The following is a 20,000-nucleotide window of genomic DNA, read 5'->3' on the forward strand; positions in this document are numbered from 1 at the left end:
AATTCTTCGCAATGATGTTTTCCATGCCCTCGCTGGCCTAAACCCTCGGAAGGCTTATGGACCTGATGGGGTCCCTCCTATTGTTCTCCGAAACTGTGCCTCCGTGCTTGCACCTTGCCTAGTCAAACTCTTTCAGCTCTGTCTGTCAACATCTACCTTTCCTTCTTGCTGGAAGTTTGCCTACATTCAACCTGTTCCTAAAAAGGGTGACCGTTCTAATCCCTCAAACTACCGTCCTATTGCTTTAATTTCCTGCTTATCTAAAGTTTTTGAATCTATCCTCAACAGGAAGATTCTTAAACATCTATCACTTCACAACCTTCTATCTGATCGCCAGTATGGGTTCCGTCAAGGCCGCTCTACTAGTGATCTTCTGGCTTTCCTTACTGAGTCTTGGTCATCCTCTTTTAGAGACTTTGGTGAAACTTTTGCTGTTGCCTTGGACATATCAAAAGCCTTTGATAGAGTCTGGCACAAAGCTTTGATTTCCAAACTACCCTCCTACGGTTTCTATCCTTCTCTCTGTAACTTCATCTCAAGTTTCCTTTCTGAACGTTCTATTGCTGCTGTGGTAGACGGTCACTGTTCTTCTCCTAAATCTATTAACAGTGGTGTTCCTCAGGGTTCTGTCCTGTCACCCACTCTCTTCTTATTATTCATTAATGATCTTCTAAACCAAACTTCTTGTCCTATCCACTCCTATGCTGATGATACCACCCTGCACTTTTCCACATCTTTTCATAGACGTCCAACCCTTCAGGAGGTAAACATATCACGCAGGGAAGCCACAGAACGCCTGACTTCTGATCTTTCTAAAATTTCTGATTGGGGCAGAGCAAACTTGGTATTGTTCAATGCCTCAAAAACTCAATTCCTCCATCTATCAACTCGACACAACCATCCAGACAACTATCCCCTCTTCTTCAATGACACTCAACTGTCCCCCCTCTTCTACACTGAACATCCTCAGTCTGTCCTTTACTTATAATCTGAACTGGAAACTTCACATCTCATCTCTAGCTAAAACGGCTTCTATGAAGTTAGGTGTTCTGAGACGTCTCCGCCAGTTTTTCTCACCCCCCCAGCTGCTAACTCTGTACAAGGGCCTTATCCGTCCATGTATGGAGTATGTTTCAAATGTCTGGAGGGGTTCCACTCATACTGCTCTTCTAGACAGGGTGGAATCAAAAGCTTTTCGTCTCATCAACTCCTCTCCTCTAACTGACTGTCTTCAGCCCCTCTCTCACCGCCGCAATGTTGCATATCTAGCTGTCTTCTACCGCTATTTTCTTGCTAACTGCTCTTCTGATCTTGCTAACTGCATGCCTCCCCTCCTTCCGCGGCCTCGCTGCACAAGACTTTCTTCTTTCTCTCACCCCTATTCTGTCCACCTCTCTAACGCAAGAGTTAACCAGTATTCTCAATCATTCATCCCTTTCTCTGGTAAACACTGGAACTCCCTGCCTGCTTCTGTATTTCCACCTTCCTGTGACTTGAATTCCTTCAAGAGGGAGGTTTCAAGACACTTATCCACCAATTTTTGACCACTGCTTTGACCCTTTTATGGGACTGGCATTTCAGTGGGCATTTTTTTTATTAGATTTTTGTTGCCCTTGGCCAGTATCCTTCCTACATAAAAAAAAAAAAAATTTAGTGCTTTGTTCCTTAATCACAATCCTCTTTAAGGATTTTCTTGTTTATTCCACAGCCGCCTCTAAACATTTTACTGATTTGAAGTTGGACAATCTGTACATTTAGTTACTTTTTATCTTTCTTTCTGGTAAGTGTTTGTTAAGATTTTGCACAATATTTTCAGTGTCAGTTGGTGCATGTCGCAGTGAAAAGGCTGAAAAATACGTGAGAGACAAATGAATAAGCGAAAGAATGGCACTAGAAAGAAACACCTGGAAAAGACTCCATAGAAGCCTAGAATAGGGATTTAAACTGAAAAGAAGACTGATTTTCACTTCATATTCTAATTTCTTCACGGTCTTGCCCTTCACAGACTAGCGAAGGAGGCCGGTAAGGGTGGCATGCTTTCTGTCAGAGGCCTGTAGGTGAGGTTCTGCGCGTCCTCCGGGAAGCAGATGTTGAGGCGGCGGAACACCCCTTGCTGGTCGCCGCCCACCCAGTCCATCCTCTCGCTGGCACAGAACTGGATCAGCGCCACTAGGTACGTCAGCACGAGGCCAGAGATGGTGACGAAGGTGGAGCTGGACAGGCTGTGGATGGGAGAAGGAAGGCTGTGAATGAGAGTAGGAGGAAGGAGATTATGATGCGGTTGTAGGTGATGATGCTTGGTGCTTTTCTTGGTTGTTTGACTGATTGGTGAAGGCAGTATGACACTTGTCGCTTAGTGTGAGTAACCTTTGATTATTTCACTGAGGAAGAACAGAACTGCAAGAACTAATTATTCGATCATTTATTTTGGTGTCAGTGGTATGTTTTGAAATCATTGAAATTATGCGCTTTTGAGTCCATATTTTTTTTATCTTTTTTTTTCTGAAATTTTGCAACTATAGTCTTCTGAAATTATGTTCCTTTTAATTGAACTCTTTTGAAAGTGCAGCCTTTTGAAAGTGTACTCTCTTGCAATCTAATTCTAAATTTGTATCAGACCAATTTATTAAAAGACCATTTTATTAAGTGTCAGAAATCACATCCGTCAAAGGGTTAAGGCACATACATAAGACTAACTAAACATACTGTAGCCTTGATCCATCGAGGCAAAAGTTTACAAAGAGCCTAATATTTGAAACCTTTTTGGCGAGTCTTCGTGTGAGGAGGATTATAGGTGATGGTGGTGGAGGCGGTGATGGTGATGGTTGTGGTGGTGATGGTGTTAGTACCGGTAGTGATAGAGGTGGTAGATCACAACGGTGGTTCTTATAAAAAAAGTATCATGCAAAAATCTTTATGTTCTATGTTTATTGCTTGTCCTCCATTGTGGAAGAGATTGTTGGATGGGGAAGAGATGTCAGCTTTGCTATCCTACATCTCTCCCTTTAAATAATTCCCTTTATCACAAATAGCGTTGTCGCAGCCAACTAACGTGCTCATGTTTGTTCTTTCTTTATATTCATTTTTTCCTCGACGGTGATGGCGGTGGTGGTAATAGTGGTGGTCGTAGAGGGCATCGCCTGTGATGTAAGGGACAGTGAGGCTGTTAAGGAGAAATTAGTGTTACTGTAGTGTGTTGTGGGATTGTGCTGGGTGAAGGGTAGCCGAGGGAGAGTATAAAGCCGTTTGTTGCTGTGGATATGATCGGTGCGGGTTTGATGCTGAAAGTATTGTGGGTAAGGAGGAGGAGAAGGTGTTGATGGTGGTGGGGGTGTTGAATGATGGCGGTGGAAGGGCGTGGCTGCGAAAAGAAAAGGAACATATTGGTGTTAGTATGTCGTGGCGGTGATTTCATGTAAGTAGGTAGTAAAAGTTCCCATGATGAGCATATCAAGTACACGTAACACCTACGGACATTTATGTTGCAGCTGCAGCTACAGGGCGTTGACCAAAGGGTATGTAAATACTAATTTACAAGGGATAAGAAAAAATAAATTAAAAGGAAAAAACGCGATAAAGGCAAGATTTTACTTTCTTTTATCAAGGAAGGAAGGCATCAAAATGTCTGATCAGAGGCTGTATAACGTATTACCTTCAAGAGTTAAAAAAAAAAAAAAAAAAAAAAGGAAAAAAAATACTGTTGGCAAAAATTTTACTGTTTTTCATTAAGGACGGAATACAGTAAAATGTCCGAAAACTTAAGTAAATTTAGTTATTATAATCTTAAGAAAGTTCCGTAGAAAGTAAGATAAATGGAATTAGCAAGCATGTCGCAAAGTATACTAGTGAAATCGATGAAGGAGTGAAGATACTAAATAACTTTTGAATTACTAGGATGGACAGTGAATGTTAATGAAAGCTGAATGTTAATGAAAACTAATACAGGGTAGTGAAACGCATGTAGCTTCATAGTTAACAAGTTTAGGTGATCTATAACCATCAAGATAGCGAGGAAAGATACAAAAGGTGGACGTAATTGATGAAAATACGGGAGATTGAAGAAGGGAATTTTATGAGGCGAGTTGTCCTTGACATAACCATTTACATGATGTATGGTGGCAGGAAGGGAGTGTGCCAGACATTGAATAAATCACCATACGTGGCTTCTGTTGAGAACAACCTTATGGGAATAAAATAAATTTTGACGGAAACAATACAGAACGCCTAATTCTATGACTAGTAATTTAACCTTAGAATAAACACGAAAATTACCCGGTTAATACTCAAAATATAATGTTACCTTAAAAAAGAATAATGAGCAAAACATCTAAAAAAAAAAATAATTAAGATGCAACTGTATAGGTGGGGTTAAAAAATTCAAATAAACTCCTGATGCTGAGAATAAATTCCACCAAGGACTTTTACCGTCTTTCATATTTCTAACTAACCTTCAAGTCTGTACAAACTCTTGAATTTTTTACCCCTCTATCTCTTACAAATACAAATACCTAAGTCTTTAAACATGATAAAACCATATTTGATGAAAGTAGACTTCAAATAAAAAAAAAAAAAAAATCTCTATACAAGATAAACATTAAGTAAACTATGCACAAAAAGATAATCTAGAAATGAAAGAAAATCTAAACGTAAGATAAGATAATCAAATTTAAATCCCACTTGCACGCAGGTAATGCAGATAATCACCACGTGCATAGCGAGAGAGAGACAGAGAAGCAAAGGTAAATCAGTGAGTGAAGGTACATATAAGGCAGAGTGGTGTGGTGGGGGGAGGGCGGGCTTACCTGTCCATGCCCCAGATGCGGAGGCGGGTCTGGTGTGCCTCAAGGCGGGCAGCGAGGGCGCTCAGGTCAAGCTGCTGGGCCGAGGCTGCGGGTTGTGTGTACGCCGCGCACCGCACCCCAGCCACCACGCCCTCGCCCTGGTGGAGAGAGACAGGGAACACACTCTCTCACACACACACACACACACATACTCTCTCTCTCTCTCTCTCTCTCTCTCTCTCTCTCTCTCTCTCTCTCTCTCTCTCTCTCTCTCTCTCTCTCTCTCTCTCTCTCTCTCTCTCTCGCTGGTAATAACGGGAAAATATAGAAGGGAGGAAAGATAAACTTGAGTGGTAGGAAATATGGAGTGAAGAGGGAAGATGGAGGAAAACGCTCTCTCTCTCTCTCTCTCTCTCTCTCTCTCTCTCTCTCTCTCTCTCTCTCTCTCTCTCTCTCTCTCTCTCTCTCTCTCTCTCTCTCTCTCTCCTTTAAAAAAAGAGGTAATAAAGAATAGATATCAGAGGAAGGAAAGATAATCATAATTGGTAGAAAATATGGAATGAGGAGGAAAACTAAAGAAAACACACACACACACACACTCACATAAACGCACATGCACACACGTCAACAGCCTCCTGCACCTCAGTATTCTTGTCTCTGTTCTTAAGACCGTGTTTCATTAGTCACAAATGAGAGTTGCATGAAGATAAGCAAGGCAAGGTCACCGGTGTTAGGGTCTTTTGAATCTAACACCAATAAAAAAGCACATGCACGAGACCTCCACCTCGCATTTGTTGCCTCATGATGCACGCAGCCGTTACTATTATTTTTGTTACTTCACACACGCCACACAGGCAGGCCAAGGCTCGGAGAATGGACTGTGTAAGGAGAGAAATTAAAAACACTGCAAGATCTCTCTCCATACAAAGCTACAGGAGGACTTTCAAATCAGTATGCTTGGAACTCCTTGCTCTCCACTCCCCTCTTGCCTCTCTCCTTCTACAAATAAGTAACAATGCAGTAAACGTATTGCAGATTAGTTCTTTCCTCAAGTATAGTCAATGAACCTCATGAACTCAAGAATCAGTTAATTTTATCCACTTACCAAAGGTGAGTGAGCAATACCGGTGAATCTGAAGCTGTATTACTTAGCAACCCATTTCCCTTATCGGATGAAGGGTTGTATCACTTATTCAGAGGGCTGTAAGAGGTCATTGTCCTTTGCTAATCATGAGTGGAAGGGAAAATATTGACTTGGTGATGTAACCGTAAGCCTTATCACGAAAAATATGAGTAGGACAAAGATGAGAAGTGGCATAAGAGAGAGGGACTGACTGATAGACTGATTGACTGAATGGCGCCGCTACGGAGGGATGACATAACGCCTTCATAAACAAGGATTCATGTTATTTCTTACCCTGGGTGAAGACTTAGTGCACTGTTGTATAGATGAGACCATCTTTTAATATAAGTGGCGCACTGGCCACGGACAACAACAAGAGCGAAAAAGGCCCACTGAGGTGCCAGTCACTAAAGAAAGGTAAAAAAGATGAGTAAAATAAATGAATGATTGGATTGTAGTGATGAGAAAACACAAGAAAGAGCAAGTTTCTATTTTTCAAGCGTTTCAGCAGTGAAAGAAGAGGAAGACTTTGTTGAAACGTTTGAGAAATAAAGATCTATTGCTTCACCCTATGTTCTCCCCACCACCACCATCCGCTCACTGCTTAACTTCCCTGGTCACTCACCGCCCTGGCCAGCTCCTCACCGCTTTGACAGAGGTGGAAGAGGCGAAGAATTAGTTCGAGGAGAGGCAAGAAGGTGACGGCGAGCACAGGCAGACAGGAGAGAATCTTGTTGGTGGTAGCCCAGAGCACGATGAGGTACGCCATTGCCTGCACCAGCGTGAGTAGCAGGCGAAGGAGAAGCGTCAGGCTGAAGATCTGTTGAGAGAAAAAAAGGTATTAATTGGTTTAGATGCATTAAAAGAAGGGGTGAACATAAGAGTGGTAGTTATGGAAGTGAATGGAAGAAGAACATGATGCAAGGAAGAAGAGATGGAAGGAGTGTATAGGAGATGATTTGAGAGAGAGAAAGAGAGGATTTAGCGGAAAGAAGGCAGAAGACCGAGCCTTATGGGAAAGGCAAGTGAAAAAACTGCGACCCTTCATGTACGTACATGGGAGAGACTGTAAAATAAGGAAAAAAAAAAATAACAAACAAACAAACAGAGAGAGAGAGAGAGAGAGAGAGAGAGAGAGAGAGAGAGGAGAGAGAGAGAGAGAGAGAGAGAGAGAGAGAGAGAGAGAGAGAGAGAGAGAGTTTTCTTCGGCCGTCAGGTGCCTTTAGTATGCAATCAATTCAGGTGTTGCAAGGAGTGGCCTCAGACTCTCAAGAAAAGTTCAGTGTTCGACAGGAAAAAAAAATGCCCTAACTCCGAAATACGACGTAGAAAGATGATGATGATGATGATGATGATGATGATGATGATGATGAAGGGATAAAGTGGAAAAGAATAAGAATAGACAAGTAGTTATTTGTCATTATTCATTCAGAAAGTTCAAAGGGAAGTCATGAAATCTATTTCTAACGCTTCTTTAGTATACAAGAAGAGGATGAAAAATAAAAAAAGAAAACACTGTAAGGAGGAAGAGAAAGGGAAAGATGAGACTGAAGAAGAGGGAAAAAACAAAATAATATGAAAAAAAAGAAGAAAAATTTAAAAAAGTATATACATATTATCAATTTAATGTGGTCAACAGAAGCAGCCCTCACCTTGTTATGTTCCTTAAGGAGCTGCGTCACCGCCACCCACCGGAGACTCACATCACTCACTTCTCGCGTCGTCCATGAGTCCCGGCGCCTCACCTCCCTCGCCAGGTTCTGCAGCTTGTCCCTGAGGCCCCTGGAGAAGTAAACCATGTAGGCGTCGAGGAGGGCGGGCACGGCAGAGGTCATAAGCACACTGGGCAAGGCCATGACCCACTCCGGCAGCAGGAGACACGTAGCGACGGACACCAGCATAGGGTAACACACACCACTCATCACCGTCCTGCCTCTGCCGACCCTCGCTGGCACATTACCGAAGGCCGCCATGTACCGCTGCATCCTCCTGGCGTTGCAGAAGGTGTGGGTGAAGGCGAAGACGCAGAAGGCAATCCCGCAGACGACAGAGAAGAGAACCATGAAGAACCACAAAGGAATAGGCATGAAGAGCTTCCGCCCCACTATTCCCAGGCACACGACACTTATCCCAAGCATCGCCACGGCCTGGGTGACGCTTAGGCCGCTCACCACGTACTCTCCTAGATGGTTCCTGACAATCACGTGAATGCCAACAATCCGGCACCAGGAGAGTGGACTTCCGCGGATGTCATCGAGACCCAAGTGCGTTTCCCCGATGTCTCCTGCAGTAGTCTCAGGGTTAAGGTCTTGGTCTTGGCTTCCAGAGCTCAACTGACGGAGCCTCCTCATGTTGAGTGAGCTAGGACTTATTGTCGTGTTTACTTGCCGTTTTCTTTGTAAGGGTGAATGGAGGACGTGATGTGGGACGATTAATTGCTGCAGGGGTAGATGATGGAGATGGGGGAGTGGAAATAATTTGTTATCTCCACTTTAAACGGAGTAAAATTTGTCGCTTTTTTATGCTGTCCTTGTATGAACGCGTGTCTCCCTTGAGTGAGAGCGTTTTCCTCCTCCTCCTCCTCCTCCTCTTCCTCCTCCTCCTCCCTTCTCCACTTGACTGATTACGAGGCAAACACTTGCACTAATGGATTCAGGATTGGAGGACATTAATCGCCAGAGAGAGAGAGAGAGAGAGAGAGAGAGAGAGAGAGAGAGAGAGAGAGAGAGAGAGAGAGAGAGAGAGATTTAGAGTTATTTGTGTGTGTGTGTGTGTGTGTGTGTGTGTGTGTGTGTGAGAGAGAGAGAGAGAGAGAGAGAGAGAGAGAGAGAGAGAGAGAGAGAGAGAGAGAGAGAGAGAGAGAGAGTGAGGATGCTATCGTCCTTGCCACACCTTACCTGCTCTTTCTTCACCTGTCGTTAATTATGACGAGAGGGAGAGAGAGAGAGAGAGAGAGAGAGAGAGAGAGAGAGAGAGAGAGAGAGAGAGAGAGAAAGTGAAGTAGTACACGTATAAACCCCCCTCTCTCTCTCTCTCTCTCTCTCTCTCTCTCTCTCTCTCTCTCTCTCTCTCTCTCTCTCTCTCTCTCTCTCTCTCTCACATTGCCAACATTTCCCTTTATTGTAGGACTGCTACTACTACTACTACTACTACTACTACTACTACTATCACCACCAGCACCACCACAGCAGCAGCAGCGCAGCGGGCAGAATGAGGACAAGCCGCCAGTTTTTTCCCTCTCTTCTTTACTTTCTTACTACAACTCGACTTTCTTGTTATGATGTATCTTGCAGGTCACGGCGGGGCACTTGTTTCCTTTGCCTTGACACACACACACACACACACACACACACACACACACACACACACACACACACACACACACACACACACACACACACACACACACACACACACTGTAAGCTGCCTGGGTTTTGAATTTTGATGGTTGAGAATATCGATGCAACTTCTCTTTTCTTCTCGTGTTGGTGCTGTATCGAGACTTTCTTGCTGTTTTGTATGCTTAATGTGATTTTTGTCTGATTTTTTTTTCTTGTTATTTTTCTTTGTTTTTTTTATTTGTTCGTAGTTTTATTTGGTTATATTTGTGTGTTTACTTTTGTTTTATGTGTATTTTTTTCTCCTTTCTTGCTTTCTTTCATTCTTTCTTTTTTTCTTTTCACCTGTTTTTTTCTTTTTTCTTTTCTTTCTTTGTCACTATCTGTTTCCTTTTATACATTCATTCTTTCCTTCATACATTTTTTTCTTTTTTTTTCTTTTTTATTCAGTTTAGGAACAAGATAGCTTCACGTATCGACAATCTCTCTCTCTCTCTCTCTCTCTCTCTCTCTCTCTCTCTCTCTCTCTCTCTCTCTCTCTCTCTCTCTCTCTCTCTCTCTCTCTCTCTCTCTCTCTCTCTCTCTCTCTCTCTCTCTCTCTCTCTCTCTCTCAAGCACAAGAGGAAGGCCACTTGAGAAATAAAACGGAAATAGAAAAAAAAATAGTGTTAGCTTCAAAACAAGTCCAGACAGTGTTGCCATCCTGACGCGGCGACCTTACCTTACCGCCTGGACGTTCACTCGGGTGTAATAATCTCATAAACCTTCTCTTACACATTTGCACATATTGGGGAATTTCCTTGCGAGTCGAGCCGTGTTAATTTTTGCAGCCGTCTCATGGTGTTAGGCGTTTTATTGTCCTCCGCTTGAATGGTTTAGATTAGATTAGAAGTTTAGGTTGCTAAGTTCACCGAGAAGCGAGGCAAGGGTACAAGGAGACCAGGATTGTAATTATTGTTCGTTTTCAGTGCATAGAGTTTATTGAAGCTGTTTCCGGTTTGATTGTCAATTTCTCTTTTGGGTTGTTTGTTCATTAATTTATCATTTCATCATTGCACGGTTCATGTTTATCAGGTTGGTAAAAGAGTTCGGCAGTGTAAGGACGAGGGACTGATGTGCTGAGTGTACGTGGAGATGAGGCAAGGACAGGCAAGGTGAGGCAAAGAGAAGCAGGAATACCACTATACGAGTAGTACTGTAGGTGTGTGTCCATTGGGTTTGTGGAGTGTGTTTTTGATTGGTTTGTCTGGTTTTCCTTGCTTCTTTATTCATTCGTCTATTAATGAATTATTATTGTTGATTTATTTTCTGTTCATTTGCTACTATTTCTCGATTATAGTGCTTTCTTTAGTGCATGAATCTTCCTGTTATACTTTTAGCAGCAATTAAATGAATAGGCATAAGGTCTCTCTCTCTCTCTCTCTCTCTCTCTCTCTCTCTCTCTCTCTCTCTCTCTCTCTCTCTCTCTCTCTCTCTCTCTCTGTTAAAAGGAGAAGGAACTGTAGGAGAAGGATCTAACACACACACAGACACACACACACACACAGACACACACACACACACGCGGTGTGTAGTGGTTAGCACGCTCGACTCACAACCAAGAAGGCCTGGGTTCGAATCCCGGGCGCGGCGAGGCAAATGGGCGAGCTTCTTAATGTGTAGCCCCTGTTCACCTAGCAGCAAGTAGGTACGAGATGTAACCCGAGGGGTTGTGACCTCGCTGTCCCGGTGTGTGGTGTGTAAGTGGTCTCAATCCTACCCAAAGATCGGTCACTATGAGCTCTGAGCTCTTTCCGTAGGGGAACGACCGTTGGTGAATCACTCACACACTTCCCGAGGGGCACGAGGGGTGAGTGGTAGGCTGCATCACACATTTATATTTATCATCTCCACTCTTAGAGAAGTTGAATGTGTGAGGTACTGCTACTTTGTCTGTTCTGTATCATTGCTTCAACGAATCTGCGTTCTTAAAAGAGAAAACTTGAAGCATGCGGAGACATATATATACCATTGCCAAGGCGATGGTTAGAAGACTTGAGTCCCCCATTACGATTTACAGACTTACTAACATAACAAAGAAAACGTAAATATTACGGTAACTCAAGTAAACACTCATCGTCTTCTTTCTTGCCTTGCGTGTCCTTTACTTAACCATTCAGACTGAAAACAGCGCCTGAGACAGCTTTGTCATTTTTTCCATGTACTCAGGCCGCCAAGATTATTGGGTTTGAGACCAAAACATCAAGTACACTGTGAGGTCGTTGATATTAAAACATTCGAGAAGCTGAGGAAGCAAAGGATTTAATAATCATATTTTGGTGAAAGAGAGAATCTAGAAAATGAGACAAATGACAAGAAAGAAATCCCTAAAAAGCAAGCACACCCACTCACGCACGCACATGAGAAAATAGAGACTTAAGAGGATGAAGGGGTGCCGTTGGAAAACTATATCCCGAATAATCATCCCTGATCTGGGACTACTTTCTGAGATGCTTTTGCGCCGCACCCCAACTACTTTCAAAAGCTACTAGTTGAAGTTCCATGGGTTTTTATTTGTTATGTTTTTTTTTGTTTTTTTTACGGTTCTGGTGACTGATTAACAGGGGGAAAACTTTTAAATAATAGTCGTAATGAATAGGGGCCACGCTGGTCTAACTATTGGGTTGAGATGGGGAGTTTGTCAGAAGAAAACACTTTGCGTCGTGGATTCATTTATTGCCCGGCCGCTGAGGGCGACGCCAAGTGTACAGTATATACAGAAAATGGGAGCCCGGCTGACCACTGTGGAAGACTTTGTCACCCGTGTGTGTGAAGGGACTTTGTTACTCCCCCTTCCTTCTCTCTCTCTCTCTCTCTCTCTCTCTCTCTCTCTCTCTCTCTCTCTCTCTCTCTCTCTCTCTCTCTCTCTCTCTCTTCAGGAGGGGAGAAAGGGAAGGAGGGATAAAAGGATAAGGGGGGAAACAGACCCTTTTCTCAGAGTTATACTGTGCCCTTACACCACCACCACCACCTGCCTCTCTCCTCCTGTGTCTGGCGAAGGAAACTCATGGAAATACAGACAAAAGAATAAAAAAAGAGAAAAATGTACAAAAATCGTCACGCTTGTTTTGGATAAGGAGTGAAGAACTGAGTGAGACTTGTAGTGTGTGTGTGTGTGTGTGTATGTGTGTGTGTGTGTGTGTGTGTGTGTGTGTGTGTGTGTGTGTGTGTGTGTACGTACGTTATTTGCTCCCCGGAAAGAAATAAGTACCCGTGATGTAAGCCAATCGGTGTGAAATAGAAGAAAACCAGGAAGGTGTTGAAGAATCTTTGGTTCTCCGAGTGGGTGGTGGCAGAAGTAACAACATTTGTATACATCTCAACTTAAGGCACATCTTGCTTCTTGTGTGTGTGTGTGTGTGTGTGTGTGTGTGTGTGTGTGTGTGTCTGTGTGTTGTTAGGGATGGAGTGAATTCGAGTTGTGTACTGTAATGCGAATACTTAAGATTCCTATGAATATGAACATGAATACACGGGAATACTGTCTTCTCAGATACAAATACTTTTTGAAGGTATTCGTGATTGCATACAGGAATCCATTTAGTTGAAGAGATTAATGTTGTAACTCGGCAAAACATTAACAAAGGGGTGGACAGCGAGTGAAGAACACGATTGCTCCTCATCTTCATAAACGTTCTGTTATGCTTTATTTTTTTTTCCATTACTTCATTTCTTTATATACTGCTTTAAATATATTTTCGTTTTTTTTTTTTCCGCAATATTTACAAGCTGCCTTGAAAGACCCGCTTTTCTCATTTGGAATTGTGAAATACTTGCAAACTATCAATTTAGATGCCATAATTAATTTAGATGATGCCATTTAAGAGATAAAAACATAAAACTATAAAACTCGAAGAAATATTACACATTAACTGTCCATGCACAGGTCAGGCACAGTCGCTTCTCTGCACAGTTATCATTTCGACCGCCTTCTTAATGGCGCAATTACGTAGTCAGTAATACAGGCAAAGTTGATCAGGCGACGCAGTATAGGACATAATTTACAGCGCTGCCTTAAAGCCGAGATTACAAATTCGCGCTCCGAATCTTGCTCTTTACGGTTTCATAAACTCGTATAAACTGTTATCATTACGGACAATTCTGACAATAATCAATTTTAACTACTATACTTCCTTCGTTATTAGTGATACAAACGCATTTCACATCCCCTAAAATTGCAGAATTCTAAACTTTCACATTTAACGGTGGCGTCAAGTACAGTCACGGTTAAAAGTTTATTCACGTGCCGTATTTTTTTTCCAATAATTTAACCGTTTCGTCTCAACCGTAAGTCCTCCGATGTGCTACCCTGTCACCTTACAGAACCTGAGAAGTGAAAGGTCCCAAGGAGATCAGAGGACGTAAGACTGCTGGAACACGCTAAACACAATGGAAGTGTTACAAGACTTCTGGCCACGACTTTACACATTCCAGGCACAAGACAGCTAAGTCAGGCTCCAGAATGCAGGCTTACAGATTGCTTCACCTGTACTATCCACGTCTACCCAGGAAACTAGAATTGTAAGGAGCAAGGCCTCTGTTATTTCTGTTTATAGATTTAAGATTATCTGTCAGCTTATACGGAGAATACGAATACCTTCCTAAGCATTCCAATACAAAGGAGAACACTCTGATTTACAATGGCTGAATGTGATTAATACTGTATGCGAACACCGGACACGAATACTCCAAGCCTGGTGTGTGTGTGTGTGTGTGTGTGTGTGTGTGTGTGTGCAGATACGACTGAAGGTGCTGAGGCATGAAAGTATAATCTTCATAGTTATCAAATTAGAAAATAAGGTGATAAAATGGTGAAGTGATCAATGAAGAGAGGGGGGAAAGAAAGAGAAGTTAAGAGATAAAAAGCCAGAGAAGGATAAAATAAGGAGTATAACAGACTGTAGCTTTCCTTCATTGGAGAAAAAAGAAGGAAGAGAAGGAGGAGGAGGAGGAGAAAGCCGTGGTGGTGAGTAGAGGGAAAGGCGCACAGTACGGGACACCAAGGTAAAATGTGGCATTATATATATATATATTTTTCTCTCTCTCATTTTCGTTCAACTTTAGGGGAGTTTTGTCGCCAGCCAGGACCCCATTGCCTCCTTAATGCTAATGATTCAACGAGGATATAGTAGAGAACAGACACTGAATGACGACACACGACAGCTAGAAGAAAGGACAGGACGAAGAAAAGATCCCGCTATCGACATTAAAAAGGACTTAGAAGGAGGAGGAAGAGAAAAAACCAGGAGGAGAAGGAGAGGAAATTATATGTTATTGAAGTATTCTCTCCTTGTAGTACAGATAAGCTTAATTTGCATATATCAAATACTTCTTTTATCAGTCTTTAGGGAAGTGTTTGAAGCCTCTCACGTGAAGCTGAGAGGAGTTCAACCCCAGCACAAGGGAAGTTTTCAAGAGAATGGAAGGGTGAGGATGAAAGTTATGTCATCCTTAGTCATCTTTAGATAGGATTAGATCAATTTCCTATTTCTCCTTCTTTTTCTTCATCAGTGAATTTGAGCGGTGATAAAACTGAATTAGGTCAATTTTCCTTTTCTCCTTTTCTTTTTTTCGTCCTTCACACTCTCGTCATATCCATATCCTCTCTCTGCTCATTCCTCTCCTTCTTCCTGATCATAATGAGCGATGCACGGGTCTGAGGAGCGAAGAGAAAACAGCAGCAGACTTAAGACACGTCCACAGACAGCACAGGAGAGACATAGAGGTGTTAGAAGTGCTAGGAGTAGAAAGTACAGTTGTGAGCAATGCTAAAAGTACATCATCATATTTTTTTTTTGTTCATAGATACTCGTAGACGTTAATTAATAGACTCCAGAAAGTCGTAATACATCAACAGTCGATTGAGTAAAGCTAGTAGTAATCATAGGATAAAACTCTTCACTTCGATTCGAGACGAGAAAGAAAAACGGAAAGTGTGAGATGACAATAGTGATAACATCGTTCTAAAGGCTATAAGATGCATATGGCCTGAAGGAGGTGCTGGAGACGCAATGAGGGACACTCTTAAAGCTCCTCCTCTTCTTTTACTCCTGCTTCTCCTGCTCCTTCTCCTTCAGGCTCGAGGGAGTGGGTGAAGTGACGGTGGTTGAGTGGAAGCTGTGGTCTCAGTCAGTCTTCAGTGTTATCACAATGAATCTTGCTTGCCTCCTCAGCGCCCCCTCGCCAGTGTTCCCTGGGGGGATGTGACAGGGGGGAGTGAGGCAACACGAGGAGGAGGTTCCAAGTTGAGCCCAGCCTTCAGATCACATCAGAGACTTGTGCATAATCATTTTCGGCACGTGGGTAGTATGTGTAGCACAGCGTATAACAACAGACCACTTTTCCCTCTCCTCATATACAGTCCCTACCTCTTAATAATAGTTTTCCATTTTCTAAGGTGCATGCGTGTGTCCATCGATACAACCTTAACTTGCCGTGTGTCTACTAAAGGCGGTAGGTATCTGTAATATTTGCATGGCGGTACGAAACGTGCGTCACTTTACATGGTACAATGTACGTAGCTTGAGAACGTCGTGATATGTCGAGGGTGAGGCGCCGGCCTGTCCAATACACGGAGATTATTCTTGCAGACCTTGACCCGCGCCTGTATATTGATAAGCGTCCTCCTAGCACCCCACTCTCTCTCTCTCTCTCTCTCTCTCTCTCTCTCTCTCTCTCTCTCTCTCTCTCTCTCTCTCTCTCTCTCTCTCTCTCTCACTCCTCGCGGAAAGGGTATCAGAGCCCCGTCCACTCCATTCACAAGAGCGAGGGGACAGGCGAGGGAGCAGCGGGGTGAGGGGAGCGCCTCCTTATTGCAGTCTTGGTGTGTGGGCATTACTTAGTGATATTGTATTGTGATATGTTGCAGTACGGTGAGTGATTACGTGATAAAACACACACACACACACACACACACACACACACACACACACACACACACACACACACACACACACACACACACACACACACACACACACACACACACACACCCGATAACTCTCTCTCTCTCTCTCTCTCTCTCTCTCTCTCTCTCTCTCTCTCTCTCTCTCTCTCTCTCTCTCTCTCTCTCTCTCTCTCTCTCTCTCTCTCTCGGCATCGTCAGTTTCTTTAAGTCCCAAATCTTCGTCTTCCTTGGCAATAGTATTAAACATTAAACCCTCTTTCAGCTCCTCGACATAAATGCGGAGATCGATGGCAGCTGGAAATTTTGTCTTTACAGTATTTGATTCATTGTTTCCGCGGGTTGAGGAACTTGGTGCGTTATTGTAGCTGAGTGCTTAGATTCTCGCTCAAAGAATGGAAAGAGAACATATTGTTAATTTTAGTCAACTAGAAGCGTCTTTCAGCTTGGCGAAGAGACATTAGTAGAGTGTCCCCTGTAGTGACTTCGTTTTCTGTGATGTGCGGAGAAAATAAACACGTTCGATTTTATATGACGATCACGTTCAAGGGAAAGGAAGAGAGATAATGGTCTTACGTGTCAATCGAGAGAGTTATTTTTAGTCCCCCTTCCCATGACTATTTTTTTTTATTAATTAATTAATTTTTTTTTTCATTTCATGTATTTGTTTATTTATTTATTTTTATTTATTCATTTATTTATTTTATTTTATTTATTTATTTATTTATTTATTTATTTTTTTTTTTGCGATGCCCGAAGAGAAAGGCCCGTTCGATGCTCGGGAAGAGAGATGTTAGTTTGATATGTCAACTTGGAGTTTTGTAAGTTGGTCAAGACATTTTTGTTTAATCTTTCTATTTATGACTTCATTTTCTGTGATGCGTGTAGGAAATGACGAGTTCGCGTTAAAAGAAAAGAGACAAATTGATCTTATTTGTGTATGTCGACTGGGAACTTCATAAATTGATTAAGAAACATAACTTTCGTTCCCCTTTTGATGACCTCATTTTCTGTGTTGTGTGACGAAGAAGACTTCACGTTCAGTATAAAGAAATAAAAAAAAAAAAAAAAGAGACGTGTTGATCTTACATGTCAACTCGGAGCTTCATCAAGTGATCAAGAGTCATCACTTTAGTCTCCCTCTCCATGACTTCATTTTCTGTGATGCGCGAAGAAAAAAGACGAATTCGATGAGATGGAGGTCGCGTCCTCCTGCATACTCTTCGAAGTTGCGTTCCTCATTCGACCGGCAGGCACGTGGGGACCTGCGCCGACCATCTGCCGCCCTCCAGACACACGATGGAGCGCGCCCCGTCCAGCCTGAAGCCCTCACTGCACGTGTAGGTGATATTGTCGTTGATCGGATAGTAGAACTTGATGGAGCTCATGGTGCCCGAGATGATGGTGCCGGGGTAGGTGCAGGCGAGCATACCTAAGAGGGGAGAGGTGGATTGATTGTTGCTGTGGAGTCATTGCACAGGGGCTTATAGAGTATTGTTTGCAGGGGAGGTTGTTAAAAATATAGCAAGGGTTGAAATACAAGTGTTAAGATGAAATAAGACTGCCTACGGTACTGCTGCTGCTGTTGCTGCTGCTGCTGCTGCTGGTGCCGGTGCTGGTGCTGCTACTACTACTACTACTACTACTACTACTACTACTACTACTACTACTACTACTAATAATAATAATAATAATAATAATAATAATAATAATAATAATAATAATAATAATAATAATACTTTGACTCAACTTATTTCTTCTTATCTTCCTATTTCTCCTCCTCCTCCTCCTCCTCCTCCTCCTCCTCCTCCTCCTCCTCCTCCTCCTCCTCCTCCTCCTCCTCCTCCTCCTCCTCCTCCTCCTCTTACTAGTACTACTACTGCTACCACCACCACTACTACTAACGACTCCTCCTTCTCCTCCTCCACCTCTTATTCCTAGAGATACCACCGACACTACTACTACTACTACCTCCTCCTCCTCCTCCTCCTCCTCCTCCTCCTCCTCTTCTTATCCCTAGAGATATCACCACCACTACCACTACCACCACCACCACCAGAGCACCCCAGAAACTCACACTTGGGCACCTCGGCTGACCACTGCCCGTCCTCCTGACACACGAGTCTCTGCTTGCCCTCCATCATGTAGCTCGCGTTGCACTTTACGTCCACCATATCCCCGGCGTGGTAGGGCGGCGTGCTCTTCCCCATCAGAATGCCGTTTTCGGGAGGCTTCGGCGGCGTGCATTTGTCCACTGTGAATGTAATGGGGTGGAGTGATAATTATCTGAATGTGTTTGTTGATGAAGTAAGTGAAGGAATAAGAAGATGGATTTTTCTTTTCTTTCTTTCTTTCTTTTTTTCTGTTAGTTTGATATATTTGTTGAAAGTTAGAGATATATATATTTTTTTATTTGCAGTCCTAGATTCGTCTGAAAGAGAAATGGGAAAAATGTTTGATTTAATTATTAATGTATGATGATAACTTTTGACTTTTATGCTGCCTCGTATGAAAGAAAATGAGTGCGTGCATTTCATTAGCAACTTCTGAGACTCTAAGAAGCCAAAACGACAAGCAGAAAGCACAAGAATTACATCATGTTTTTTGGCAACTATCTAAATTCATTAATTATTGTATCCATGTTTCATTTTGTGTTTACATTAGATTCATTTATTCTAAATTGTTTAGACTAAGCAGATTTTCACAGTAACATGAAATCGTTACCATTTATAGAATCTATGCCAAGCACTTCTTAACAGTATCATAGAATAATTATTTTTAATAGTTTATGATATTAAGCAGTTTTTAGATGATAAGTTATTTTGAAATGTTATCTTTATATATATATATATATATATATATATATATATATATATATATATATATATATATATATATATATATATATATATATATATATATATATATATATATATATATATATATATATATATATATATATATATATATATATATATATATATATATATATATATATATATATATATATATATATATATATATATATATATATATATATATATATATATATATATATATATATATATATATATATATATATATTTCATACAAAGCACTTTTTAACAGTATCAAAAAATCGTTATTTTTTTTATAGTTGATAAGTTTTTTCCATAAATTATTTTGAAACATAATTTTTATTTATTTATTTTTTTTTTACAGTATCATGAAACTATATCAATGAGCACAGCCTCAGCCAGCACCAGCACCACCAACACTACCATACACGAACTTAAAAAAAGCTCACAACACTAACACGGAGAAGGAGGAGGAGAACGCTCACTTTCACAGTCAGGTATGGGCGCCGACCAGTTTCCTGAGGGTAAGCATTTGATCTTGGAGGCACCCACTAAAGAGTAACCAGGGACGCAGGAGAAGCTGATAATGGTGGACAGTTTGTGTTCGTCTTCCGGTTCATACACGAGTAACGGGTTGGTCTCAGTGAAATTGTAGTTTTCCATGTCCGGGCAGTAGACGGCTGTTGTAGAGAGAGAGAGAGAGAGAGAGAGAGAGAGAGAGAGAGAGAGAGAGAGAGAGAGAGAGAGAGAGTAGAAAAGTTAGAGAAGACGTAAGGTGGATAGAAGATATAGGAAAGGAAGAAAGAAAAGAAAAAAGATAAGTTTTTACGTTTATTTTAGTAGTGTGTTAGATCATTAAACTGTTTGTTGCATGAATACAAAAGATGAGTTTTTACGTTTTTTTTTTTTTTTCAGTGTCTTATATAAGCAACCATTGTGTGTGTCTAGGAACTTAAGAAAGTAAGGGAAGCTGCAAGA

General features: G+C 41.8%; 2 protein-coding genes and 1 long non-coding RNA gene across 3 annotated transcripts in view; 1 reads left to right on the forward strand and 2 right to left on the reverse strand.

Moving 5' to 3' along the window:
- The window catches only part of LOC135100505 (uncharacterized), a 111,682-nt gene extending 109,251 nt beyond the window's left edge, over window positions 1-2,431 (forward strand). The window contains exon 3 of the long non-coding RNA XR_010268741.1: window positions 2,006-2,431. This is a non-coding gene — a long non-coding RNA (uncharacterized LOC135100505). The remainder of the gene's footprint in view (window positions 1-2,005) is intronic.
- LOC135100496 (uncharacterized) lies at window positions 1,649-8,522 on the reverse strand. Its single transcript, XM_064003469.1, has 4 exons — window positions 7,557-8,522; window positions 6,530-6,724; window positions 4,803-4,939; window positions 1,649-2,222 (listed from the first exon to the last, which is right to left on the reverse strand). The coding sequence occupies exons 1-4, from the start codon at window positions 8,253-8,255 to the stop codon at window positions 2,000-2,002; spliced, it is 1,254 nt and encodes a 417-aa protein (XP_063859539.1). The 5' UTR covers window positions 8,256-8,522; the 3' UTR covers window positions 1,649-1,999.
- A 4,404-nt stretch (window positions 8,523-12,926) lies between these two features.
- LOC135101488 (uncharacterized) overlaps window positions 12,927-20,000 on the reverse strand; it is a 54,793-nt gene continuing 47,719 nt past the window's right edge. The window contains 3 exon segments of the mRNA XM_064005570.1: window positions 12,927-17,617; window positions 18,263-18,439; window positions 19,481-19,702. Coding sequence (XP_063861640.1) covers window positions 17,424-17,617; window positions 18,263-18,439; window positions 19,481-19,702 — 593 coding nt within the window. The 3' untranslated portion in view covers window positions 12,927-17,423.

The sequence above is a fragment of the Scylla paramamosain genome, chromosome 1 (assembly GCF_035594125.1).
Source record: "Scylla paramamosain isolate STU-SP2022 chromosome 1, ASM3559412v1, whole genome shotgun sequence".
Taxonomy (NCBI): Eukaryota; Metazoa; Arthropoda; class Malacostraca; order Decapoda; family Portunidae; genus Scylla; species Scylla paramamosain.

Excerpts from the sequence above, each read along its gene's own strand:
- LOC135100496 (XM_064003469.1), bottom strand. The coding sequence starts at position 8,255 with ATGAGGAGGCTCCGTCAGTTGAGCTCTGGAAGCCAAGACCAAGACCTT. Across the intron at positions 6,725-7,556 it reads TCCTTAAGGAACATAACAAG|ATCTTCAGCCTGACGCTTCT; the intron begins GTGAGGGCTGCT and ends TTCTCTCAACAG. Across the intron at positions 2,223-4,802 it reads CGCATCTGGGGCATGGACAG|CCTGTCCAGCTCCACCTTCG; the intron begins GTAAGCCCGCCC and ends TCCCATCCACAG.